Raw genomic sequence first — 22,257 nt, 5'->3', positions numbered from 1 at the left:
GATTTGTGAACATTCAGCTACAAGAGCATTAGTGAGATCAGACACTGATACTGTGAGAGTGAGGAGGTCTGGGGTGCAGTCGGTGTTCAGTGGGGTTGAGTCAGAGTCAGGGCTCTGTGCAGGACCTTAACCTCTGCACAATGTCTTCATGAAGCTGCTTTGTGCACAGGGGCATCATTATGCTGGAACAGGGTTTGAGTCTCAGCTCCAGTGGAGAGATATTGTAATGTAAATAATATTGTAATACTTGCTGTGGTTTTCCTGGAAATGTACAGAAAGAAGCAAGAAGATACAGCGACACTGAAAACTGGGCTATCGGGCTTTATATGGCTATATGTTGGGTTTTCATGAAAACACATGTTCTATCTACTAAAAAATAAAAAGAACATTAAATAAAATGAAGTGCTGCACAATCACTGATGCACAGGAGGAAGTGATTAAAAAACAAACAAAAAACAAACAAAAACTAATGTCTGGCTCCCTCTTCTGACTAAAACCCAGAACTGCCCAGCGTTTTCTCACAGGACGCTGCCTCGTCTCGCACACAGTGCAGAAAGAAATGCTCCAAAGCTGCTACAAATGTCCTTTTATTATTATCTTAAATAATATCGAAATAAAGGGGCTATGATGATGATCCACAGAAAAAGACATGCTTTTGTGACTTTCATTTTTAAAATGTATATATTTATATATCTCTCTATATATTTATATTCTTATCCAGCAGAAATCTATCCAGGGTGAAGAAGAAAACCTCGCGTGATGAACGCGGCGCGTTAGCGATCGCGGGGCTTCTCGGTTAGCCGAGGACAGTGTGAGCTCGACCGCTCGGTTTCCTCAGTGTTCAGACTAGAGAAACAGATGCATATCCAAACAGGCAGTGATTAAACGTGTGCTAGAATGAGCCCAAATTTCAACTTCCAAAAAAATTAAAATGTTTGTTTTGTCTTTTTTTTTTTTCTTTTTCTTATAAAAACGTTTCAAAAACAAGAACCTGGATACATTTCTACGTTTACAAAATTAACAATTCTTTACTATTAAAAAAGACAAAAAAAAGGGGGGGTGGGTGGGAGGGGGAAGCAAACACAAGAAGGAGAGAGAGAGAGAGAGAGAGAGAGAGAGAGAGAGAGAGAGAAAAAGAATGGGGGAAAAAATATCATTATAATCAACTCCCTTTGGTAAAAACAGTAATAAACTTGTCTTGCATGTTTTCTTTTTAGCTGTCGCTCTTCCTAGTCCACAGTACTCCTGTAAAGTTTCACGAGAACACAGGTCTGTCATAAAAAAAAAAAAAAAAAGAAAAAGAAAAAAAGGGTCTGGCATTATATATACATGTTATTTACAAATAGGGAACTGTTCTGTGTCTGTGGAGCGTATAATGTAATTTTTCATTTGCGTGTGTGTGTGTGTGCTCTAGCTGGTGTATTGGCATTGGACTTTGCCAGCAACTTTGTAAGGTTTACAGCCGAGGCGGCCAACAAAAACCGTGCTCACGTCTCACTCTGATATATGATGTATCGCTGGAGCCTCATTCATTCATCACTCTCTGTCCTAAACCGCACGCCACGTCGCAGATCTTTATTGCTGTCTTCTATTTTTTAGCTTTAATTTTTTACTTTTATCTAGAAAAGAAAAAAAAACAAAAGGTCAGTCTTCATTACTAGATACTTGTCGTTATAGTGGGAAATGATCTGAGCTGATTTGAACGACGGCGCTCATGGAATTACTAAAAAACTTTGGAGAACTAAACATGGATCATTTCTCTGTCTGTTCAAAGTTAAGTGCACTTATCCAAAGCTAAACGCGAGTCTGGAGTTTTTCTATCGACGAGTTCAACAGTATCTGTGTTTAGAGACAGGAAAGAAATCCTGAACGTAGCGCTGTACTCTTCCATCACGCAGCCTGTGCTTACAGTAAAACGTTAATAGCTGCGGAGCTGAACGGTCAGGTTTCTCATTTGTTTGACTGTAACAGCTCTGCAGGACGGCGAACTCGAGAACGGCTCCTGTTCTAGATTAGATCTACGCTAAACTTCATGCAGTGGTGTTTCCTTTCCGTTTGGCACAGACAGAAAAGTGGGCACGGGTACAGCTGAAAACGCTGTTGAAATAAATGGAGACGTTCGCCAGCCGCCACTGCTGTCTGACACGAGAGCTTTAATGTGCCGTCATGTCAGCCTTAGAAAGTTGTTGCCAAGTCCGTTTCCTTCCCTGTGCACTAAACCCTTCCCCGATAAGCATTTGTCCTGCTTTCACTGCTTCACGGTGTTTTGTAGCTGCTGCTGTATTTCACTCTGTACTTGTTGATGTTCCTGAAGTGGAGCGTCTCGGGGTCGCAGGTTGTAGTGCAGGAAATGAGCCCTTCATGCCCTTCTCCCATCAGCCACTTGGTGGTGTCGTTGGCCATGTCCCGGCTCACGTGCTCCTTCAGCCATCCGTCCAGCCAGGCCTGGAAGCGCTGGTGCAGCCTTGTGCTCACATGCTCGTGTGACTGCAGAGAAAAACGCACACAAAATGGCATGAACAGTTACTAAAGGACTTGCGTACAAATAGGACATTATTTTGTTGTGCAAGCTTCTCAGGTTGCCAGATTGAAATGCAACAGTTCCATAAGTGCATAACAACAGCCCATCAACTTCCTCTGTTTGCTCAACATTTCCAGGTATTTTGTGCATCAAAACACAAATGTCTGTGTGTGTCAGGAGTGTTCTAATAATATGTTGTACTAAACGTTACGTCATGGCTCAATTCTTGATTCTGATTGGTCAAAATGTGTGCATTATTTCTGTATAACAGCACGGCTCAGACAGTAGCTCAGGATGTAACATGAATGCTAGGTTTTGTTTATATGCTCATTATAAATGTTATTGGTGATATAGTAACAACTCGTACATCAGGCAGTGTACACCAGGCTCTCTGCATAAGCAACAGAGTTTTTTTTTTTAAAGTGAGGGGGAGATTACACATTTTATTTTGTTAGAGAAGTTAATTTTACATTTAAGGATTTAAAAAGATCTTGTTTCACAAAACTGAAGCATTTACTCTTTACAGCCTCTTGTGTGTGTGTAAGAGAGAGAGAGAGAGAGAGAAAGAGAGACAGAGAGAGAGAGAGAGAGAGAGAGAGAGAGAGAGAGAGAAATGTTTGGCACCCGAGCAATGGGGTGTTGTGGGAGAATTGGCGAGAATGAATACAGGTCTTATAGCTGCGTTCTGGATCAGTTGCAGAGTCGGAAGGCATGCAGGGGAAGACCTGTTAGAACATTGGTCTTTGCCATCATGAGTGTGTGTGTGTGTGTGTGTGTGAAAAAGAAAGAGAGAGAGAGAGAGAACTGACGGAAGGTTTATAACGACCGTAAGCTAGATCTTCATGGCTTTAAAAAGACGAGTGTAGTGTAGAATAGTGTAGTATAATGTTCGAGTAAATTTATCACAATCTGTTATTTATACATTAGACTGGGGTAAATATCCTAACTGCTCCATTTACTCGGCATCCAACAGCGTTTACAAAACCTAAAGCCATTTTGCCAAAATACAAAGGATCGCTACATGCATGAACACGCAAACAACAAGACTTATTTTACACTAAAACACTGGATCGTATGTCTTTTTATGTGGACTGGACCACACAAGGCTTCTTTACCTGATGGGCTCGCAGCAGGGCAGTGCGTCTGTACATGTAGTCCTCGGACTTAAACACGTACACCATTTTGTAGGAGTTGAGCTTGAACATGCACTCCATCTTCATGTTCTCGGCATTCTCCTTCTTGCTGCCATCTTTTGCGTCCTTCTCCTGTTGTTCGCGTCCCCGCTGACACTTACGGATTCGCCGCAGATTTCTGTAAGCAGAATGCAGAGCAGAAACATCTGTTATGTGCTGGACAGCAGGTGTCTCGAGCGATCAGATACTACTGAGGAAGGTGTATATAATTTTTTAAAGCAGAGCTAAATGGATATTGGCTAGAACTGAAGCCTCCTCTATAGCAGCAGACTGTAATGTTTAACACTCAGGATGCGGTGGTATAACTCAGGTATTAATACCTTGGAAGAAAAACAGGCTTTTGCGCCAGGTGTTCTCTTAACTCTGGAGACGTCACATCAGCACTGAGATACCGGCCCACGTAATCCGACCAGCGCTAGAAACACACACGCACACAAACACACAGAATAAACTCATATTGTGAGAAAAATGAATATTACGTTCTCACAGATGCCTTAAAACACCAATTTAGTCATAGATCAACATGCCTTCAATAATGCTTCAGATTGTAAGGAAAAGAGGAGAACGCGCCTCACCTCTGAGTCCCCCTGCTCATCGGAGTTCTCCTCTTCGGTGTCCAACAGCTCGATTGTGAGTTGCACGTTTTCATGACCCTTCATGAACAACAGCTACGAGATAAACAGAACAAAAATATATAAATAAACAACATTCTTCGCAATTCATAGAGCCTGGCATTGTGCCGATATTATGTAAGTTTACTTTACCAACAAACTATCAAACAGAGCAAGTGTAATGCAGGGAGAGGAGTGGTTTACCTTAAAGCAGTTCTCGTCAGCCATTAGCTGCTCAGCTTTGCGCTGGTAGGCCGACTCCGGGGTGGACCTGGTGGCCTGTGAGGAGAGCGAGCCTCCCGTGGCACTGCTGCTGCTCTCGGACAGATACAGATCTGTGACCTGAACGCAGATCTCATCACTTACAATGTGCTGCAGCTGGACAGAGAAAAAACAAAGAGGAGAGATTAACGAGAGATTCACCGATTCCCTTTTCCATTTTAGAAATAGGGCACTGATGTCAAAGTACTAAATATTCACAGGCACCAGCAGTATATAAGATTGCAATCACACTGTAAAATAAATATTTCGACTTGGGGGGAAAAATGTGTTTGTGTCTTTCTGACTAATCAAACAATTTAAAAAAAAGAAAATAGGTCACTGACTAATAAAAAGGTATATAGGAAACGGTGACATATAGCATATTTAATTTGTTACTTATCGAAGGAAAGAAGCTAAATTCTCCCCTTTCTTTTTTCATTCACTCGCTCATCAATTCACAAGTCAGCATTTACCCAGATAATAAAGCACCTCAGGTCTCACCTGCTCTCAGGACATTTTCTTGTGTTTGTTTGCATGTATGCAAGATTATTGACCATATCAGCTTCAATCAAACACATCTGCCTGCTGATGTTTTTAAGCACACAGCTAACAATATGTGATCTGCATCATGATGCGTGTGACCTCTCTGTAGAAACAGACTGTATAATTATAATCCTGGTGTCCTGATAATGTTGGAGTTTCCAGACTACCATCACATCGTTGTTTTAAAGCTTGTGATGAAATGGTTATTCAAAAGAGATGAGCTCATTTTAAAGCAGCAAACTCACAGCTTTCCATGAATCCAATCCCATATTATTGGCTAAATAAGAAAGGGGGCTAGTTACAAGACAGGCGATGGAGAGAAGAGAGAGAGAGAGAGAGAGAGAGTACAGACCTGCCTGACGATGCTCTGGATGAGTTTGTCCATAGTGAAGGCGATGTAGGCGTGGATGGTGAACATCTCTCTCAGAGAGTCCTCATACTGAGACGCCTCCATGTTACCATCCAATAAATTGCGCACCATCTCCAGGAAGGCGGAGTAATAATCTTCAACATCTATGTCCACTGGGAGACAGAAAGATGGCACGAAACCAATGAGAGGGAGAAGAGAACAACGTGTTTCTGAGGCGGCCCATGTGTTAATGCCCACTGAAAATCCATACGCACAATCAGATCCACGCTCAGAACAAAAGTTATAAAAATGAAAATTTTTTATACAAGGTTTCTACTCACTAGGCTCCTTGAGCCGGAGCTGGACGGCAGGGTTGTCGTTTTTTTCCCGTTTGATACCAAGCACCTCCCTCTCCCAATCGCGCTCCTTCAGCTCCTCCTCGATCTGCCGCTCGGCCTGGGTGTACAGGCGCAGGAGCCGTGTGCACAGTGTCTGGTGCAGCCGCAGGAAGATGTACCAGTTGTTGTTGACGAAGAAGAGGTTGTAGGCGTCGTCACACGAGCGCAGCTTCTGAGCTGGCGTGTTTGTGAAGAGAAGTTTGGACTTGCTGGGACTCCCGGTTACGCCGTTGTGCTTCTTGGAGCCTCCTTCATCGAGCTCGGCGTCCTCCTCGTCCTCCTCTTCCTCCTCGGCGTCTGACAGAGCACCTCGCTGAGAGAACAGCATGTCAGGGATGAAGTGGTGGATAATTTGCTTGATCTTGTACTTGTCCTCTTTCTGGATGCTGGTCTGTCTTTTGACATGGTGGATAATCAGGGCAGCGGCGTCTTCTAAGATCTGTCGGTCCTCGTATGTGAAGGTGAGGTGAGGGCCGCTCGCCGGAGTGCCGCTTTCCTCAGAGGCCTGTTCCTGCCGCTTTACAAACAAGAATCAGATTTTAACAGTTCAGCCCATTTCCTGAACGCGCTGCGTCAAAACCAGCCGTTTAACTGTTTACATTTTTTTTTTACTTTTCACAAACTGAGCATGTTGTAACTGGATGTTTTACCTCGTCATAAATGCTCTCGATCTCGTTGAGGAGGGTCTTGGAGCGGAGCACCTTGGTGTCGTTCTGCTTGAAGTTGATGCCCTGGTGGTCTAAGGACTTGAGATAATATTTCTCGTTCTGCTGACGCCATATCTTATTGAAGCCCCGTTGTGCTTCTCTCCATTCGTCCTCCTTCAGCTTTAACCTTGAGCCCAGATAGAGAGCAGTGCGTGTTACAGCTCATACTACAACGTACATATTAACTGAAAATGCCTAATGTCTCAGCACTACAGAGAGCTACAGGTCAGCTGATCACATCAGAGAATCCTGAGACTGGAAATGTATTTTGTTTTGATTTTTTTAGACTCCACATTTGTGTAATATACCACAGCACTGCAGACTTGTCAACTCTGAGTGGTCAGAATGGGCGGATGAACTGCCCATAACAGCAGCTGCCATGCAAATCACAAGTTCATAGTTCGCTAGTTCCTGTTCCTTGCTCTTTTTACTTTCTTTCCTAAATTAGATGCAGTATTTTCTGTATAAATCACCTGCATATGAGCTGTTACTATAGAAACAATAACTGTTTAAAAGAAATATAGCACGCCGTTCAGATTCAGCAACACTGTGGTATAAATGAAATGTCACCACTGACTAAATATATAAGATGTGAGCCAGTGTGAAGAATGTCAGCTTTGCTCTCTCTCACCACACACCTCTTAAGTACAATAGGGACGGAGACAGCGGGGTTCTTCTTCAGTCCATCGATGATGTCTAGAGCTTTGTCTCCGTATATCCTGTGAATGGCTTTGCGGTGGATGACCTCAGAAGTGCCGCCAAGCGTGTTGTCCAGCCGGAACTTGGCCTGTTCTTCTGCAGACATGCGCGAGAGCTTCTTCTGCACGGACTCCAGCACCCGGATAGTGGCGAGGTTTGTCTCCAAAACCACGTCCAACTAACAATGAACAATTCAGTGGAGGAAATCCATCACAACATGAGACCAGGATTTTTAAACAAATCATTTTATGCAGGTTGTGTCCTTATTAGCTTATTAGAATGGAGCTGAAACATTTTTTGCTGGATTTTATTTGCACTTTAAAACTTTCGTACATAGTGTCGACACTTACATATTGATCTAAGGTTTTAAGGGGCTCACCTCAAAGCGTTCATCCTCACACCTGTAGATGTGCTCTTCATACTGCGTCTTCTTAGAGCTGACGAACGTCGAGTCCTCTGACCAGGAAGGAAACGAAACCCATGTGTCATTCAGCACCTGGAGAAGGTTAAATAAAAAAAAGTGTTAAACCTATAACCAGTCACATTATTTCCCACTTCATTAACAACCCATTACCTCTTTACAAAGTGGGGATCTTCCTGTGCATTTGGGTTGCTGGTAGCTCTTAGGCAGTGCTCTATAACTGAACCCCAGCCTCTTGCACGAGGAGTAGTCTATCTCCATGGCGATGCCCTCGGTTGCCCGCTCTTTGGGGTAGCTTTCTAAGTGGGACATCTCCTTGTAGCCCAGGAAGTTCTTGAACCATGTGAACAACTCTGGGAACTTCCTGAAGAGATCACACAAATTTTTTCACAAAGTTATATTACTGCACAGCTGAAAACTGAGCCGTTGCTGTAAGTGAAAATGAATACAAACGACATGCAGTGGGAATGATGGGATTGTACTTACCCCAGGAAAGGTAGCACCAGCTGCACAAGCTCAGCGCGCGAGATCACTTCTTGGTTAAAGATGACCAGGCACCGCAGGAAGTTATCATAAGCCTCAGCACTCCGTAAGGCTTTCCGCACCTTCAGGAAAAAACACAGACATGAGTAACTGCGATGGCCAGAAAGCAGGAACAAGGTAAATGTGATGCTGAGGTGATTCTCACACAAACCTTCTCGAAGAACAGAGACTCTGTGCCCACTCCGTGTTTGCTGGCCTCTACTACAGAGGACTCCTTCTGATTCAGCAACTTAGGCTTTTTCTGCAAGGCAAGTAATCAACAAGGAATCAACAAATCCAATCGACTGAAATAAACAGTTTAAATAAAGAGCTGAGTTACAGTGGCTTATGAGCCACACTCTCTGGGTGGAAGTGGTGGTGTTACTCTCTCCCTGTGTTACATCACTGTGTGGCTGGGCACTGTCAAAAAATAACTATCATAATATTTCCTTTTTATTTTAATAAATGGAGAGTTTCACCACAACCCCAGATCCACTGTGCTACATATTTTACATTCTCTGATCTTTCTGAATAGCTATGCTGTATGAACAGTTTTCCTTAGACAGTATGAAGTTGTCACCAGGCAGTGGAAATTATGGCTCTGTTTTAGCCCGATGGCTCACAAGGTCACAGTCCTAAAAGGTCAGTTACTAAAAGTAACAGGATCTGTATTATAATATTAAACTAATGCTATGTAAAGCTGTGAAGAAAACAAGATGATCAGAAACCTTGTTGCTAACTTAAGAGACTTTGTTGCTAGATTTGGTGACTTTACATCCTTTAGAGCAAAGTCACTGTCTTGTATCCATACAGCTGTCTAGCTCCATCACCCATCAGTGTGCAATGCCTGACTGTGTTGTCATTGATCAGCTCTGTTTCCCAACAACCAATCAGTGATCAGCTCTGTTTCCCAACAACCAATCACTGATCACTACCACAATCTCTCTATTAGTTCTCATCCCCTATGCTTCGAGGACGATTATCGACTGTCAAACATCACCATCCTTTCACATGTCGATCATCAGATAATTTAGATTACATCTCCCTATCGCCTAACTAAGGTGTGCCGGAGTAACTAGCTAGCGGGAAATGCTTGTTTAAGAGTTACCTTTACCGGTGGTGTAGTTGCGGCGGAACCAGAGTGTCTGCGAATCTGGCAGCCGTTCTGATTTGGCCTCTGCTTGTTGTTCAGCTGTGGTTTCTTAACTGTACTCCCGTGATCATTCTGCACAGATTCTGCTTTCTCTGCTGTAGTTTTACCCAATAGCTAGTGAGCACAGAGAGAGAAAGAAGAAAGCTAGTGAGAAAGCTAGCACATCTGTGCTAAAGTGACTCTTTCAGGATGTGTTTTAGTTTCTGTGGTTTTATTACTAATCCCTCACCACAGAGCTGCTGGCATCTGGCAGAAACTGGCCGAACTCTGAGAGCAGGTCCTCCTGGTTTTTGAAGAGCCGTGCCACCTGAGCGTAAACCTCCTGCTCGGTCAGAGCTGGGGTGTAGTTTCCCCCTGCTTCTTTAGCATTACGTTGCTCCTTCTGCAGAGAACGAAGTTTGAATACGTGTTCACAGGCGGAGTTATGTATACATGAATAAAGTTAAATGGTGTTTAATGCCCCTTGTACCTGGTATGTATGCAGGATCTCCAGAAAGGCTTTGTAGATGTCTGGCTGGCCTTGGAAACGGTTCTTGATCTTGTTGACGTAGTTAATGGCATGGTTGAACTCCACAGGCTGGTTGTTCTGCAGTGGGGGGGCGTTGGGGGTGCTGCTGACAGGGGTGTGGGGGTGGAGAGGTGGGGAACGGGGCGAGGCGTATGGTGGGATGGACGGATTGGGCTGACTGCTGGGCGTGAGTGCTGGAGGCTGCAATGGCTGAAGAGAAGAGGCATATAAACATTTATTTGTTGTGATTTAGCAAAAAATAAAACATCCCACAGAAAACATCACTGTATTAACAAATATCAAATGGTTTTTAATTTTCACTTATTTGTGTGTCCACTATACAAGGTGGTGTTACTCTAAACCACAAAATTATACCAGTAAGAGCACATTAATATCAGCCTGGTAACAGAGTTAAGGTTGGCACAACTGTCAGAGCTGCTCTTATACTAAATTAAAGTGTAATGTAATATACTACATTAACATGTAACTCATCTGTGTCATGGCAATATTTACTAAAATCTCTGGTTCTGAAACAGTACAGGTGAAAGTAAATATTTCCAGATCTAATCAGAAAACAATGAATCAGGAAGTGAAATCAGTCTTGAATCAGGAAAATATACAAGTATGAGGTGATGAGTTAAAGCTACAAGCAGAGCTCTGTTTTAAATGACCTTAAAATTCCACCTCAGGTTATTTATGCGATTTGGACATTTCATTCAAATAATATTAACATAAACAAAATTATGGACAGATATTAGAAGCCCTGTTAATGGTGGAGGCATTCCTGAGTTCATGGGACAAATCTGCATACCTTAAAATATACTTCAAACATGAAGGAACATTCGACCTTGCTGTGACCTTGACCCTGTGGTGCTGGTTACGATGACCGCTTTTGGATAAATCCTACAAACATTCTGCCAGATGTTCTTGGGATATCAGACTAATGAAAATCTGTGATGTGATTAATATAATATAATGACACGAGGCCTGATTAATTCATGTGCATGTTTTATCTCTATTTCATGTCTTGGCTTCACTGAGTGACATGACCTCAACCACAGGCAGGATCACTGATATGCACTGGACTCTGAACTGGACACGGCTTGTTTTGTTTTGTATTTGTTTTTTGCAGTCTTGGTCAGATTATTTTTTCTCCATTTGAAGGTTTGCACCACATTAAATCATTTTGAGCCATTTAGAGTAGCGTTTTATCAAAATAATCGACATATCGATTCTGCTCATTTCCTGTATTATTGATTACATCCCTATGGTTTCCTGCTGCTCTTGTTTTCTCTCACACACACACACACACACACACACACACACACACACGGCAGAGCAGATCAGACTCCTCTGGTTTACGGTGCGTGAGTACAGCATGTTGATCTAAAATGGCAACTGCAGCAGGTTTTCGGCTTTGCTCTCTGTCTTGTTTGACAAAGAAAACAGCGGGCTGCTGTCTGGAAACACTTCAATGCAAAAGCCTATACTGTACCACTAAAGGCCATATGTGGTGCTAATCAGCGCTACCCTAACCTTCAAGCAGCCATAAAGTGTTCAGTGGCCTGGGTATTTTAGTTCTGGACAGCTGAGCGCTCCTGGTGTTTATTAAGAGTGAAGCGTTCGGTTATTAGAGCTGTGATGGAATAACATTAGAATAAACAGATGTACTGCTATTTATTTCTCTGTGCTGTTTGTGTGAACATGAGGTTTTTGTTTTGCACTAAAAAGACAAAATACACACAGAGCGACCCTCTGAAAATAATGTTAATGTGTACATATTTAATGAAGGTAAGGGTTGACTTGAGCGGTCAGCGTCCCAATATTCTTTGGTCCTACTTTCCTTTCATCCGCTTTCGTTATTGAAAATTCTATAGAATGTAGATACTTTTCAATTGATCATATCAAAGTTTAAATATATAATTATACTAATAATAATAATTTGGACATTTCCTGCCTTTTTTTTTTTTTTTTTTTTTTATATTTTGTGCCATAAACCCATATTTTGGCCTCCGGTGAACCTCACCAACTGCTCCAGATCATTTATTATTTTTATTTGATAGTGTTTTTATGTATGTGTCAACACTAATGGTATGGTAGGCATTAGCATAGTGTGGAGGTTTCTGCTCAACCCTCAGCTTTTCTCAGTTAATCACACTCTTTGATGGTGTTTGAAGGTCTGTCACTTCAGCGTGTTTGTGGGATTTGTAATGTACAGAAACAGCAACCAGGTTGGCTCTTTGTGTTTGTCAGCTGCAGTTCCTGTGCCTGAATAACTGAACCTGTTCATGACTCTAATGCCATTTATGTTATGTTATGTTAGACGAGGACTACCTTGCTTTTCTGTGAAGGCTGTGTGGAGGGAGCGGTTCCTGTACTGGAGGCTTGTGCACTCAGGTGGCTCTGGTGCTGTGCTGGAGCTGTCGGGGGGATGTTCTGCACCGAGATGCCGTGCGGCGTGATGTGATGGATCTGCCCCGGGGTGGTGACGTTCACCAGGTCGTTGGTCTGCACCTCGATTTTGTATCCAGGTGGCAAAAAGGTGTTGAAGCCCATAATGAGGTCTGGGTGACCCTTAAAGAGCTGAGACACTCGACTGATCACACCGGGAGTGTCGATGCTACACGGGGAATTAAAAACAAAACTCGGTTAATTCAGAAGTACTTTAAAAAGATTCTAAATAATGAATATCCTTCATGTCTTAACTACAAAAAAAAAGTTCACCTCTGGGACTTAAACTCTTTCATGATGTCCAGAAAGTCATTGTAGACCTGTGGCTGACTTCCAAACTGCAGCTTGACTTGATCCAGGTAGGACAGGGCATCTTCCACCTTTGACACAACAGACCAGGAGATTTTAATGCTCGTTTCCCTGCCCAATACACCTTTTTACACATCTACACCTTTTTAGACGTTCTCATGTCCTGATTAATTAACAAACAGAAGATTGCACATGGCTTGATTTCTGCGACTTTTCACACTGTGGGGTTATCATCGATCTAAACCTTGCTTTTGATTATGAAACCCTGCCCTTTTCTCTAAATCACACTTTTGCTCTAAAAACTGATGTGTTTACTCTACATTGTGGTGTACAGTGTGAAGTGATGTGGTGTTAGATGTTATTGCTAGATGCTTAGTAGCAGATGCCCAATCAGAAACTGGACATGCTCATACAAGAGGGAACTGAAACAAATGAAGCAAAGAGGACACAATGTACGTTATTAAGTTATGGTCAGAAATGTCTGTTCTGGACAAATTGGATGGCAGAGTCAGGATTAATAGTAAACCCAGGATTGTTTACAATCACCCAGGGGGAACTGCAGTAAGTGTGAAAAGCCCTTTTGACTGTGGCATGGCTGTGCTAACATAATCCACTCTGGTTAATCGTGTCAGTGTGAATTAAGAGACACGGTGGTTAGATTAGCTAGCTGAGTTAACTACCCATCTGTTAATTGGAAAGTGCTCATTAGATGTGTATTAATCTATATGACCCATGTTAAAAGGCTGAATTGTTTTCGACTAATCCTTGATCAATCCCCAGTGTGGTTAATCCAAGTTAGACTAGCTGTGTGCAAAATGTGAATCTGTGTCTATTGCACAGTGTGATTGTTTAAAGCCCAGAGATATTCCTGACTGAAAAGCAACGTGAAACACAACATACACACACGCCTAAATGGAGTGCTATTAGCATTGAAGTACTCTGCAGCCTAAATAATTATTTTTTTTCTTTCTCTCTTTCGCATAAAACTGGGTGTCGGAAAACACATTTCTACAGTCTTCTTACTGCTGACTGTGTAACGCTGATGTGCTCAGTCATAATTCTATGAAATATACTGTATAATCAGAAGAATCTAAAAGCAACTTGAACGAATAAAATCAAGAAAGAACTCGAAAAGTATTATAAACAAAAGAAGCTGAATATTTGAGAAATTTTAGGCCTGGAACGTAGGCCTGGAGCTCTGAAGAATGGGGCAAAAATAAAAAATAAAAAATCAGTTGAGCAGTGTATTTGCAGGCTTTCTTGATGAGTCGAGCTGACTGGACTGCTACACATTACCTCACACTGCACCTGATGAACAGAAAAGAATCTCACAACACACAACCTTAAGATGAATGGGCCACAAGAGCAGAAGAGCACATCAGGTTCCACTTCTTTCAGCCAAAAACAGGAATCTGAGGCCACAATGAGCACCGAAGTCTTTACAGCCACACAGTGAACTACAATTCACACTCATGTTATGTTTTTATGTTAACTTTGATGATTCCCACCTGCACCTGTCTGTCTGTGTTATTTTTGACGTGAGCCGTGTGGACTGAATAAACGAAGGCGAGCTAAACAGACATCATGCTCAGACTTCAACACTGACCACGCTGAGCAGCAGGTGCCCTATATAAAAAGGTTGGGAACCACTGATGTCTGAGACCCCCCTTTTCCCAAGAAAATATTTTAGGGCCCCCCTTCACATTTAATGATATTATTGCTCTTGTAGGCTTGCGGCAAGGATGACAAAAATATGTTTTCACACAAATGGTATGTTTACTACTATAACCAGATATGCACAAATAATAGCCTATATATTATATTGAAAATACAATAACAAAAACATCAGCAGGCCAATTGTGATTTAAAAACGTAAGCCTAGGAGTAGCCTATAAATTGGCCCTATTTGAAATACAATAACAAAAATATCAGTATTTTCACTGGTGTGTAGGAAAAAAAAAGAATGAATATAGGCTATTACAAAATCAGTTTCTGCAGTTGTATGCCTTTTCTTCGATTTTTTTAGCAACTGTATACGATATTTTTTAAAAGTTTCTTGTCAGTAGCTGTGATTTCCCTCATCTCAGTTTGGGAATGTGTCAACTGTCAAAAAATGCCCTGGGCTTGTTGCGGTATTGGGGATGAGTTGTCTGCAAATGTCTTATTAGTTTGGACGGCCTCATGCATTCGTTAGCAAGGACTTTGGTGCAGATAATGCACTGTGGCTGGGGCAGGGACTCTTTGCTACGAGAAAATGAAATAAAACCATAGTTCAGGTAACTCTCTTGGTATTCATTACCGAGGCATTACTATTAGCTGCTCTAGGCAAATCAGTGGGACTTTTGTGGAGGACGAACTACAAATTTGTCCATTTTTTGGTCAGCCAGGGGATCATGGATAAAATTAGCTAATGTAATATGATCGTTCTTGTTAATGCTCACTGCTCAACACTTTTCAAAATATGATGCGGCCCCCTGCAGAGCTCACTAAGGGCCCCTTGTGGGCCGGGACCCCCCTGTTGGGAACCGCTGCCCTATATGACCAAAGGTTTGTGGACATGTCACCATCATGACCAGATCTGCTTTCCAAAACTAGATTTTAAAATGTCGCTGGGAGGACTTGCCCAATCAGCCACTGATGTCTTCATGAATGTCGCTCTGTGCTCAGGGGTGCTGGAAGAGGTTTGGGCCTGTGCCAAAGACACCCCAGACAAGTCTGTGGAATGTTTATGTTTATGAAGGTCAGGTGTCCACATACTTTTGACCATAGCGTGCATGTCTGTGGTCAGTTACCCGCGGCTCCACTAGCAGCCTTACCTTGAGTCTCTGGAACTGCTGCTGGCCGGGTGCAGGGGCAGTGGGGTTGGGTGGGTGGGTGTGACTTGGGACCAGCGCCGGGCCGTGTGGCTGTACAGCAGAGCTGTGGTGATGGGCGCTGCTGTGAGCAGCAGGGGTTGGAGTGTGCCCATGACCTCCAGAGCTCTGAGCTGCAGTGGGAACCTGCAGAGAACCACCCTAAAACACACAATGTCTTCACTCTCAAAACATGGTCGATGTTTTAAATTAAGAAAATAAGCTGAGCACTTGGGGAAGTTGTGTGTAACTGAGAGACTGTTGTGTGTACCTGATAGCTTTGGGGTACAGGGTACTGGATGGCAGAGGTGGGCTGCACGTTGTCGGCCACAGCTTCATAAACCGTTGGCGCTGGAGCTAGAACCCTGTGCTGGAAGCCCTCGGCGCCTCCTGTGAGTCTGCGCTGCTGCGCCGGAAAGCCCACGTCCTGATCATCCAAACGCCGCTTCATTCTGAACTCATACTCGAGGGGCACGAAGACCTGCGGGTGACGAGACACGATTAATGATCCTGGATCGGGTTGAACTGTCATTAATCTTTGAGCATAATTTAAATACCGTATCAGTCAAATTTCATTAAAATTTTTTGGCTTTTTATGAAAGTTGTGCACAAAATCTGGAAGTAATTTGCATCGACAGCGAGCGAACTCAAAAGTCCAGAAAAAACAAAGAGCGAACATCTTTCCAGAAATTAAGTCATGTTTTACTATTTGTGCAGTTTCTCTTTTATTCACGACTCGTATAAACTCTGTGCAAAGCCTCTGGTTAAAACACTTCAATGCTCTTTTAACTCCAGCAGTAGTGTGTGATGGAGTCGTGTGATTGACGATAAACTACAACCACGAATACTACATATCATCCTCATTTCTCTAAAGTTAGCTCCTAGTGACGCCGCGTCCATCACAACATGGCCAGTGCTTATAAAGTTTTTAGGCGCGAGTGAGGCACTCACATCAAGCGCAGCACAGTTTGGTGGTTTTGTGGTAACTCTACTCCTCATGGCTACACTACGGATATGCTGGGAATCCTGGGCGGCGTGACACAAGCCGGAGGTTAACAAAGGCCTCGCGTCTGTCACACTTCCTTATGATTAGCTAAACATTATGGACCACTCAGTAGGCCTGCATCAATGCAGCTGGGTTTAAACTTAATGCTGCTTCCTAGTGTGTAAGAACAGTTAGAGCATATCATGAACTGATATCTTCAGAGATACAAATCATGAAGAGGGTGCTAGAGAGAAAACATGGGAAAACATATCCCCAACCAGATCCAAAGACTTTCCACCATTAAGTTTTGTTAAGGCTGAGACTAAGGCCAGCTCATCATCAGGGAATTAACAGGGCATCGAGTTCTCTGAGCTGTGAAAATAACCAACACACACTGTATCCTGAAGCATCCTTTACCCCACAAATACGATGTTAGACCACTGAACTGACCTGAAGTTAGAGAATTATAATCTTAAATTCTGATGAATGCAATAATTTTACGGATTAGAAAATCCTAAACGTAATCCTAATTGTCATGTCAGATACTCAAAAACTGATCAAGGAGCTGGAGACAAAACCGGTTGATTATTTGGTGTCTAATTTCCACAGACTGCAACAAAGCCATGATTCTCTATCTTCAACATATCTTCTCCAGCTTGAAACATTTTTCAAAAGTGTCCAGGTCAATATTACCTTAATTAACCTTCACTTTAGGATTTTATTTAGACATTTTATGTTGACAAAAATATATGACTTAAAATTCTAATAATTTAAAAAAAACTTATTATAATAATAATAAATATGATATTAAACAAATTAATTTAAAAATTCACTGCTATATTAACATTAAATCAGCAGCTTGAAAATATTTTTTTGGTAAAGCATAACACCTTAGATATTTCTGAAAAATGGAATTTATCATGCTGGAATTAAACGGCCACATCACGCAGCCATGTCCTCCTCTGACTAGGATATCAGGAATTTAGGAGCTGTTATTCTGTAACAGTTATAATGTACAAAATGAGATCACTGCTGTAATGGTCCTGATTACTAAACACGCTGAGAGAAGAGTAAGAAGAAAAAACCCTAACCCTAAGAAGTGCATGACCTTTGACATGGCCCAGTGAGGCGGAGAGCGTGTTGTCCTGTACAGACAGAACTGTATCAAACAATTATAATGATTGTATTCTTTTGCGGATGTTCCTCCATCATCACGTGTACTGAAAATAGCCTGATATTTAATGCTGTAACTCTGCCTGACGTCATACGCTGCCTTCAGCTCAGGTCTGGAGAACGTCACTATAAAACCCTGACCACTTTTCTAACCATTTCTCCGCTTTATGTTTTACAGAACTGGAGAAATCTTTACCCGTAGGCCCTGTTCACACGTGGTATTAACGTTCCTCGTGGAGCAGTTTGATCCTAAGTGAGTGAATTAAACCTGGTGTTTTGAATGTGTCTCCACGTGTGATCGGATTTCGTACGTCGTTTCCTCGCTTATTGTGTCCTCACTTCTGCTTCTGATTGTTTTCAGGCAAAATCTGCTCTTGTGTACCGCCTAGGCCATTTCACACATTTCAGTGACATGAACAAAACTTGAAGAAATGAAGGAAAGATGAGACAACGAAAAAATCCTGTGTTATATCATTGCCTTCATCCATTGTGGAGCTCTACTGTACTCTACTTAGTAATTTCCAAACCTTCTCGCTTCTCCTTCTTTACTGTTTGGACAATAACGCTGTGGATCACATGGACCCTTGTTAATCTCCGAGTCTCGCTACACATATTAAGTGGTCATGGGTCCCAGACCTCCTCTTGCATATCTCTGAGTGACTGGATCATGTCCCTAAACCATGTTCATGTGCACTCAGCGCTGTCCACTTACATCACACAAGATGTGTGTTAATGGCAGGTGTGTAATGGTCTGTGATGCATATAACCACGTCACATTTATAGTATGAACACCAAAGCAGTTTGATTCGTCTCACAGCAGTGAAGGAAGTCAATGTCCAAGCTAAAAAAATATGCGACCACTGCGAGGCTGTTAGGAAATCATGCTGAAGGAGACCTCTCCATAACGAGGCTAATGGATAAAGTTGACACTTATACCAGCAGCTCCTTGTAAAGTCTTGTTCACAGACCTCACAATGGAACATTTTCATATAAAAAACCCATACAGGTATATGAGACACAAAAAAAACCTTTTAATTTGGTGTGTATTCACGTCACGGCGTTTCTATTGTTCTCTTGAATCCCACCATCACCTGAGGTGTGACCTTTGATTAACTTCAAACTGATTAACAATCATTTCAGAATCTGGATCTTGCATCAACCAACCTAAAGGACAAAAGTTGCATCGCAAAGTCTTTGTAACTTTCCTGTTTAGTACATGAAACAAAAAGTCTTATAAAATATCCTTTGCATGTAACATGAGATTAACAACTTTGTAAACCCCACGAACCTGATGATTATTTCTTGTAACTACCAGCCTTAAGCTACATACTTACATAATTTAATTAAGCAAAGTACATTTCTAACCAAAACGCAGCACTGAGCAGCAGACTGGAGCTGTTACTGTTCTGGAGAAGAACTCGGTAATGGATTTCTGATTTGTCCAGTCCTGTTGCAGCAAGACACTTTTTGTAAAATCTGGGTGAAGCTCCAAACTTTTGCACTTTGCCTAGTACAGTGTGGTTTATATACACGTTTGAGCGCTTTGTCAAATGATCCTAGTGTATAGTGTTACTATGACTTTCACAGGGAAAGCTGTGTGTGTGCGCGCGCGCGCTCCCCACACATTGTAGGTTGACTGCCTCGTGCAGGGTGTCCCCGGCTCTCTCAAACTGTCTCACACACACCGCATGACATCATGAGCAAGATTATGTTAGGTGTAGGAGTGTGTGTGTGTGTGAGAGAGAGAAGGACAAATCTCAGGCTGGAGTTTTGCGCCCTTGCCTTGTGGACGCACAGGAGGCGTGCTGCAGAGCGGAGCCGAGCATTACGCCATTGTGCTGCTTGTACACACACACACACACACACACACACACACACACGGCGCCTCCCCTCGCTCTCTCTTTCACACACGGGTCTCGTTTGAACAAACTTGTAACGTTAAGCTTGAGCTTTACCCCAAGCTCGTTAGCGAAATATACAGCGCGTGCACAAGCAGCACAACCAAAACACGCGTCTGACGTAATTCCTCATTCAACCAGAGTAGTTGAGTGTGCGGTGTTGTTTTGTTTGTGTGTGTGTGTGTGATTGTGTTGTTGTTATCCGCCCCTTCCCCCTGCGCCGAAAGGCCTGTCACACTCTCCAACCAAACACTAAAACACACTTACAAACCTTCATAACCCGTACAAGCTACACTACAGCTTAGCTTAGCAAGCTAGCTAACAACCCCAGCCTACACACGCGCGAGCGCGCACGCGCGCACACACACGCACACGGAGACTAGCTCGAGGATTTGTTACGCACGTTTTTCTGTGCATTTTTTATTTATTTATTTTTTTTGTTAAACATAACCTCCGCGATTAACCTTATGTTCTGGAAGCTAACTTTGCTACTGAGTTATAGTGCAGATTTCATCTTAGGCGCAATAGCCACATGCACGCGACGAGAGCTAGCGGCTTAAACGCTTAAAACACACTCACGCGCGCGATCGCGCATGCACACACACACACTTAGCGAGTATTAATCATCAGCGAAAAGCTATGTTTATAAAAATGTCTGATTTCTTTGAACAAGACACAGAGCGAACAGTTCACACTCACCTCCCTGGCAGTTGCTAAGCTAGCCGAGTTTGCTGAGCTTCACACCACGACTTCAAACAAAAATCAACTATACTAAAAACACTGTATGATAAACTATACTAAAACATTGCGAGCGTGTGGGTTCCCGGTTCCGAATTCATGCTTTCAATAAAACGCTTTATGTGGTTAAATATTTAAAAATATTAATAATAATACTAATACAAAAAAATGGACCGAAAAAAATCTCTTTTGAAAACAACCCAGTTGGTCTCTTTGTCGAGAGGCGTGGCTTTTTTCTAAACACCGTCCTACTAAAAATATGATTGGCTCCGGATTTGTAAAAGGCGCAATACGAGTCGCTCCCATTGGAGGAATTAAACGTTACTCAAGTAAATGGCTGCCTACAAGGTCCGTCCCATGCCCGCCATTCAGACCCTTACCACACAGAAAGTTTAAAACCAAGATGTCCCTGATATTATAAATCTTAAAGACTATAAGTGTATAAAATGACAAATTACTATGGTTCTAATTTCCGGTTAAACGGTTTTGGTTTATTTGAAGTTTGTGTGTGTGTGTTGGCCGCTTGTTTGGTTGCTAGGTTTCCTGCCACGACGTTCTATCACACATAAACTCGACAAGACCGTGCAGGAGGAACAGTTGTTCATTTACACCAAGTAAAAACTGATCACTTCTTTCGAATTAGTGAGAATATAACTTCCTGAAGTTATTTTCACACGTGACTCTCCCCAACTATGTTTTAGCCATTGCCTACGTCTTTCATATACTGTAATAGGTGAAAGGAGAGAGTGCCAGCCCACTTTTTTTTCCCTTTTTACATTTTGACCAATCACAACACGCGACTATTTTTTTTAAACAGCCCGCCCCCCTAAAAGGCGGAACGGCTAAATTAAACCGTCGCCCACCCAGAAGGGGCGGGGTTAAACACTTGCCCGGGATTCCTACTCGGTTCTGACTCTGACTGACCAAGAATACAACCTCAAGCTTCAGCTACTGAGCTAAACGGACGACATTTTGAATATTCGGTCGCTTAATACGTAAACAAGGGAGACTACACTTACTTTTATCTCGAGCGAAACGATCGGAACGAACCCAAATGACCGAAAATGCGACATTGACAGTGAGGAGCGATAATCGTTACAGAAAAAAACAACAAAACAAAACGGATCAGGAAACAATAAGTGCAAGCGCGCGCACACACACACACATATATACTGTATATATATACACACACAAAATAAAGCGTCGCTGGAGACGGCAGATTTGTGTAGATTTGTCTAAAAAGTCTGGTCATGTCCCCTTTAATACCACACACACACACACACACACACACACAGGTTCACTGCTCTGTCCCGCTGAACAATAGACTCCGAAACGGAGTCACACACATCCACACAGCGACATGTTTCTGATTGCAGACGGTGTGCGCGTGTTTGCGTAGTTTTGTTTAATTTGGTACTCTTTTCCAAAATCTGAATCTAAAATGGATGACACGAACTAAAGTGAGAGCTTCTTTGTTTACTCCGCGTATTTAAAGAGGAAAACGTCTAACCGACTCGCCACAACAAAACTCCCTCCTCCTCCTCCCTCCTTCTTCTTCTTCTTGATTCCTCCGTTAACTATCTATCCCACTGCACGGAGAGAACAGTTTGAAATAAAAGACGGAGGACATTTCAGGACACACCAGGAACACCTTCAGCACAGAGGAAAAGGAAAAAACAACATCGACGTTTTCTATGAATCTGAACGCGTGTGTTTGGCAGGCTTGACTAGCCACCTTGCTGCCTTAGCTGCTTTAATTTTGTCATTATCGAGCACAATTCGATCAGAGACACGGCCGTGTCATAGCTTTCGGATCAGTTATATAGATTATTCGCTTTGGAAAATCATATATAATGTACATTTTGGTTTTCTTCCCCAGCTGTTACGTACCTAGGAAAAAGAAGCCTCTTACTCCGGATTCGTGTTTGTAACAAAATCGTCGGACACGCCCCTCTGTCTTCTGAT

The 22,257-nt window shown here is 42.6% G+C and overlaps 1 protein-coding gene across 3 annotated transcripts; it reads right to left on the bottom strand.

Annotated features, from left to right (window-relative positions):
- Nucleotides 1-571: 571 nt before the first annotated feature.
- sin3aa (SIN3 transcription regulator family member Aa) lies at nucleotides 572-22,252 on the bottom strand. 3 transcript variants are annotated; one of them, XM_058408823.1, is made up of 21 exons: nucleotides 22,183-22,252; nucleotides 15,770-15,979; nucleotides 15,463-15,660; nucleotides 12,611-12,717; nucleotides 12,221-12,506; nucleotides 9,848-10,096; nucleotides 9,608-9,760; nucleotides 9,334-9,492; nucleotides 8,398-8,487; nucleotides 8,190-8,308; nucleotides 7,857-8,067; nucleotides 7,662-7,778; nucleotides 7,222-7,460; nucleotides 6,527-6,710; nucleotides 5,820-6,393; nucleotides 5,482-5,651; nucleotides 4,530-4,703; nucleotides 4,290-4,382; nucleotides 4,035-4,129; nucleotides 3,637-3,832; nucleotides 572-2,487 (listed from the first exon to the last, which is right to left on the bottom strand). In XM_058408823.1, the coding sequence occupies exons 2-21, from the start codon at nucleotides 15,947-15,949 to the stop codon at nucleotides 2,257-2,259; spliced, it is 3,825 nt and encodes a 1,274-aa protein (XP_058264806.1). In that variant the 5' UTR covers nucleotides 15,950-15,979; nucleotides 22,183-22,252; the 3' UTR covers nucleotides 572-2,256. The 3 variants fall into 3 exon arrangements, with proteins under 3 accessions (XP_058264806.1, XP_058264807.1, XP_058264805.1); XM_058408824.1 differs by lacking the exon at nucleotides 22,183-22,252 and adding an exon at nucleotides 20,254-20,498 and having other exon boundaries at nucleotides 9,340-9,492; XM_058408822.1 differs by lacking the exon at nucleotides 22,183-22,252 and adding an exon at nucleotides 20,254-20,497.
- Nucleotides 22,253-22,257: the final 5 nt, after the last annotated feature.

Source organism: Hemibagrus wyckioides, linkage group LG14, assembly GCF_019097595.1.
Source record: "Hemibagrus wyckioides isolate EC202008001 linkage group LG14, SWU_Hwy_1.0, whole genome shotgun sequence".
NCBI classification, from domain to species: domain Eukaryota; kingdom Metazoa; phylum Chordata; class Actinopteri; order Siluriformes; family Bagridae; genus Hemibagrus; species Hemibagrus wyckioides.
The sequence above is the reverse complement of the archived record's forward strand: the minus strand, read 5'-3'. Positions and strand labels throughout refer to the sequence as shown.

Excerpts from the sequence above, each read along its gene's own strand:
- sin3aa (XM_058408823.1), bottom strand. The coding sequence starts at position 15,949 with ATGAAGCGGCGTTTGGATGATCAGGACGTGGGCTTTCCGGCGCAGCAG. Across the intron at positions 12,718-15,462 it reads AGCAGTTCCAGAGACTCAAG|GTGGAAGATGCCCTGTCCTA; the intron begins GTAAGGCTGCTA and ends GTTGTGTCAAAG. Across the intron at positions 8,068-8,189 it reads CTGGTGCTACCTTTCCTGGG|GAAGTTCCCAGAGTTGTTCA; the intron begins GTAAGTACAATC and ends TGATCTCTTCAG.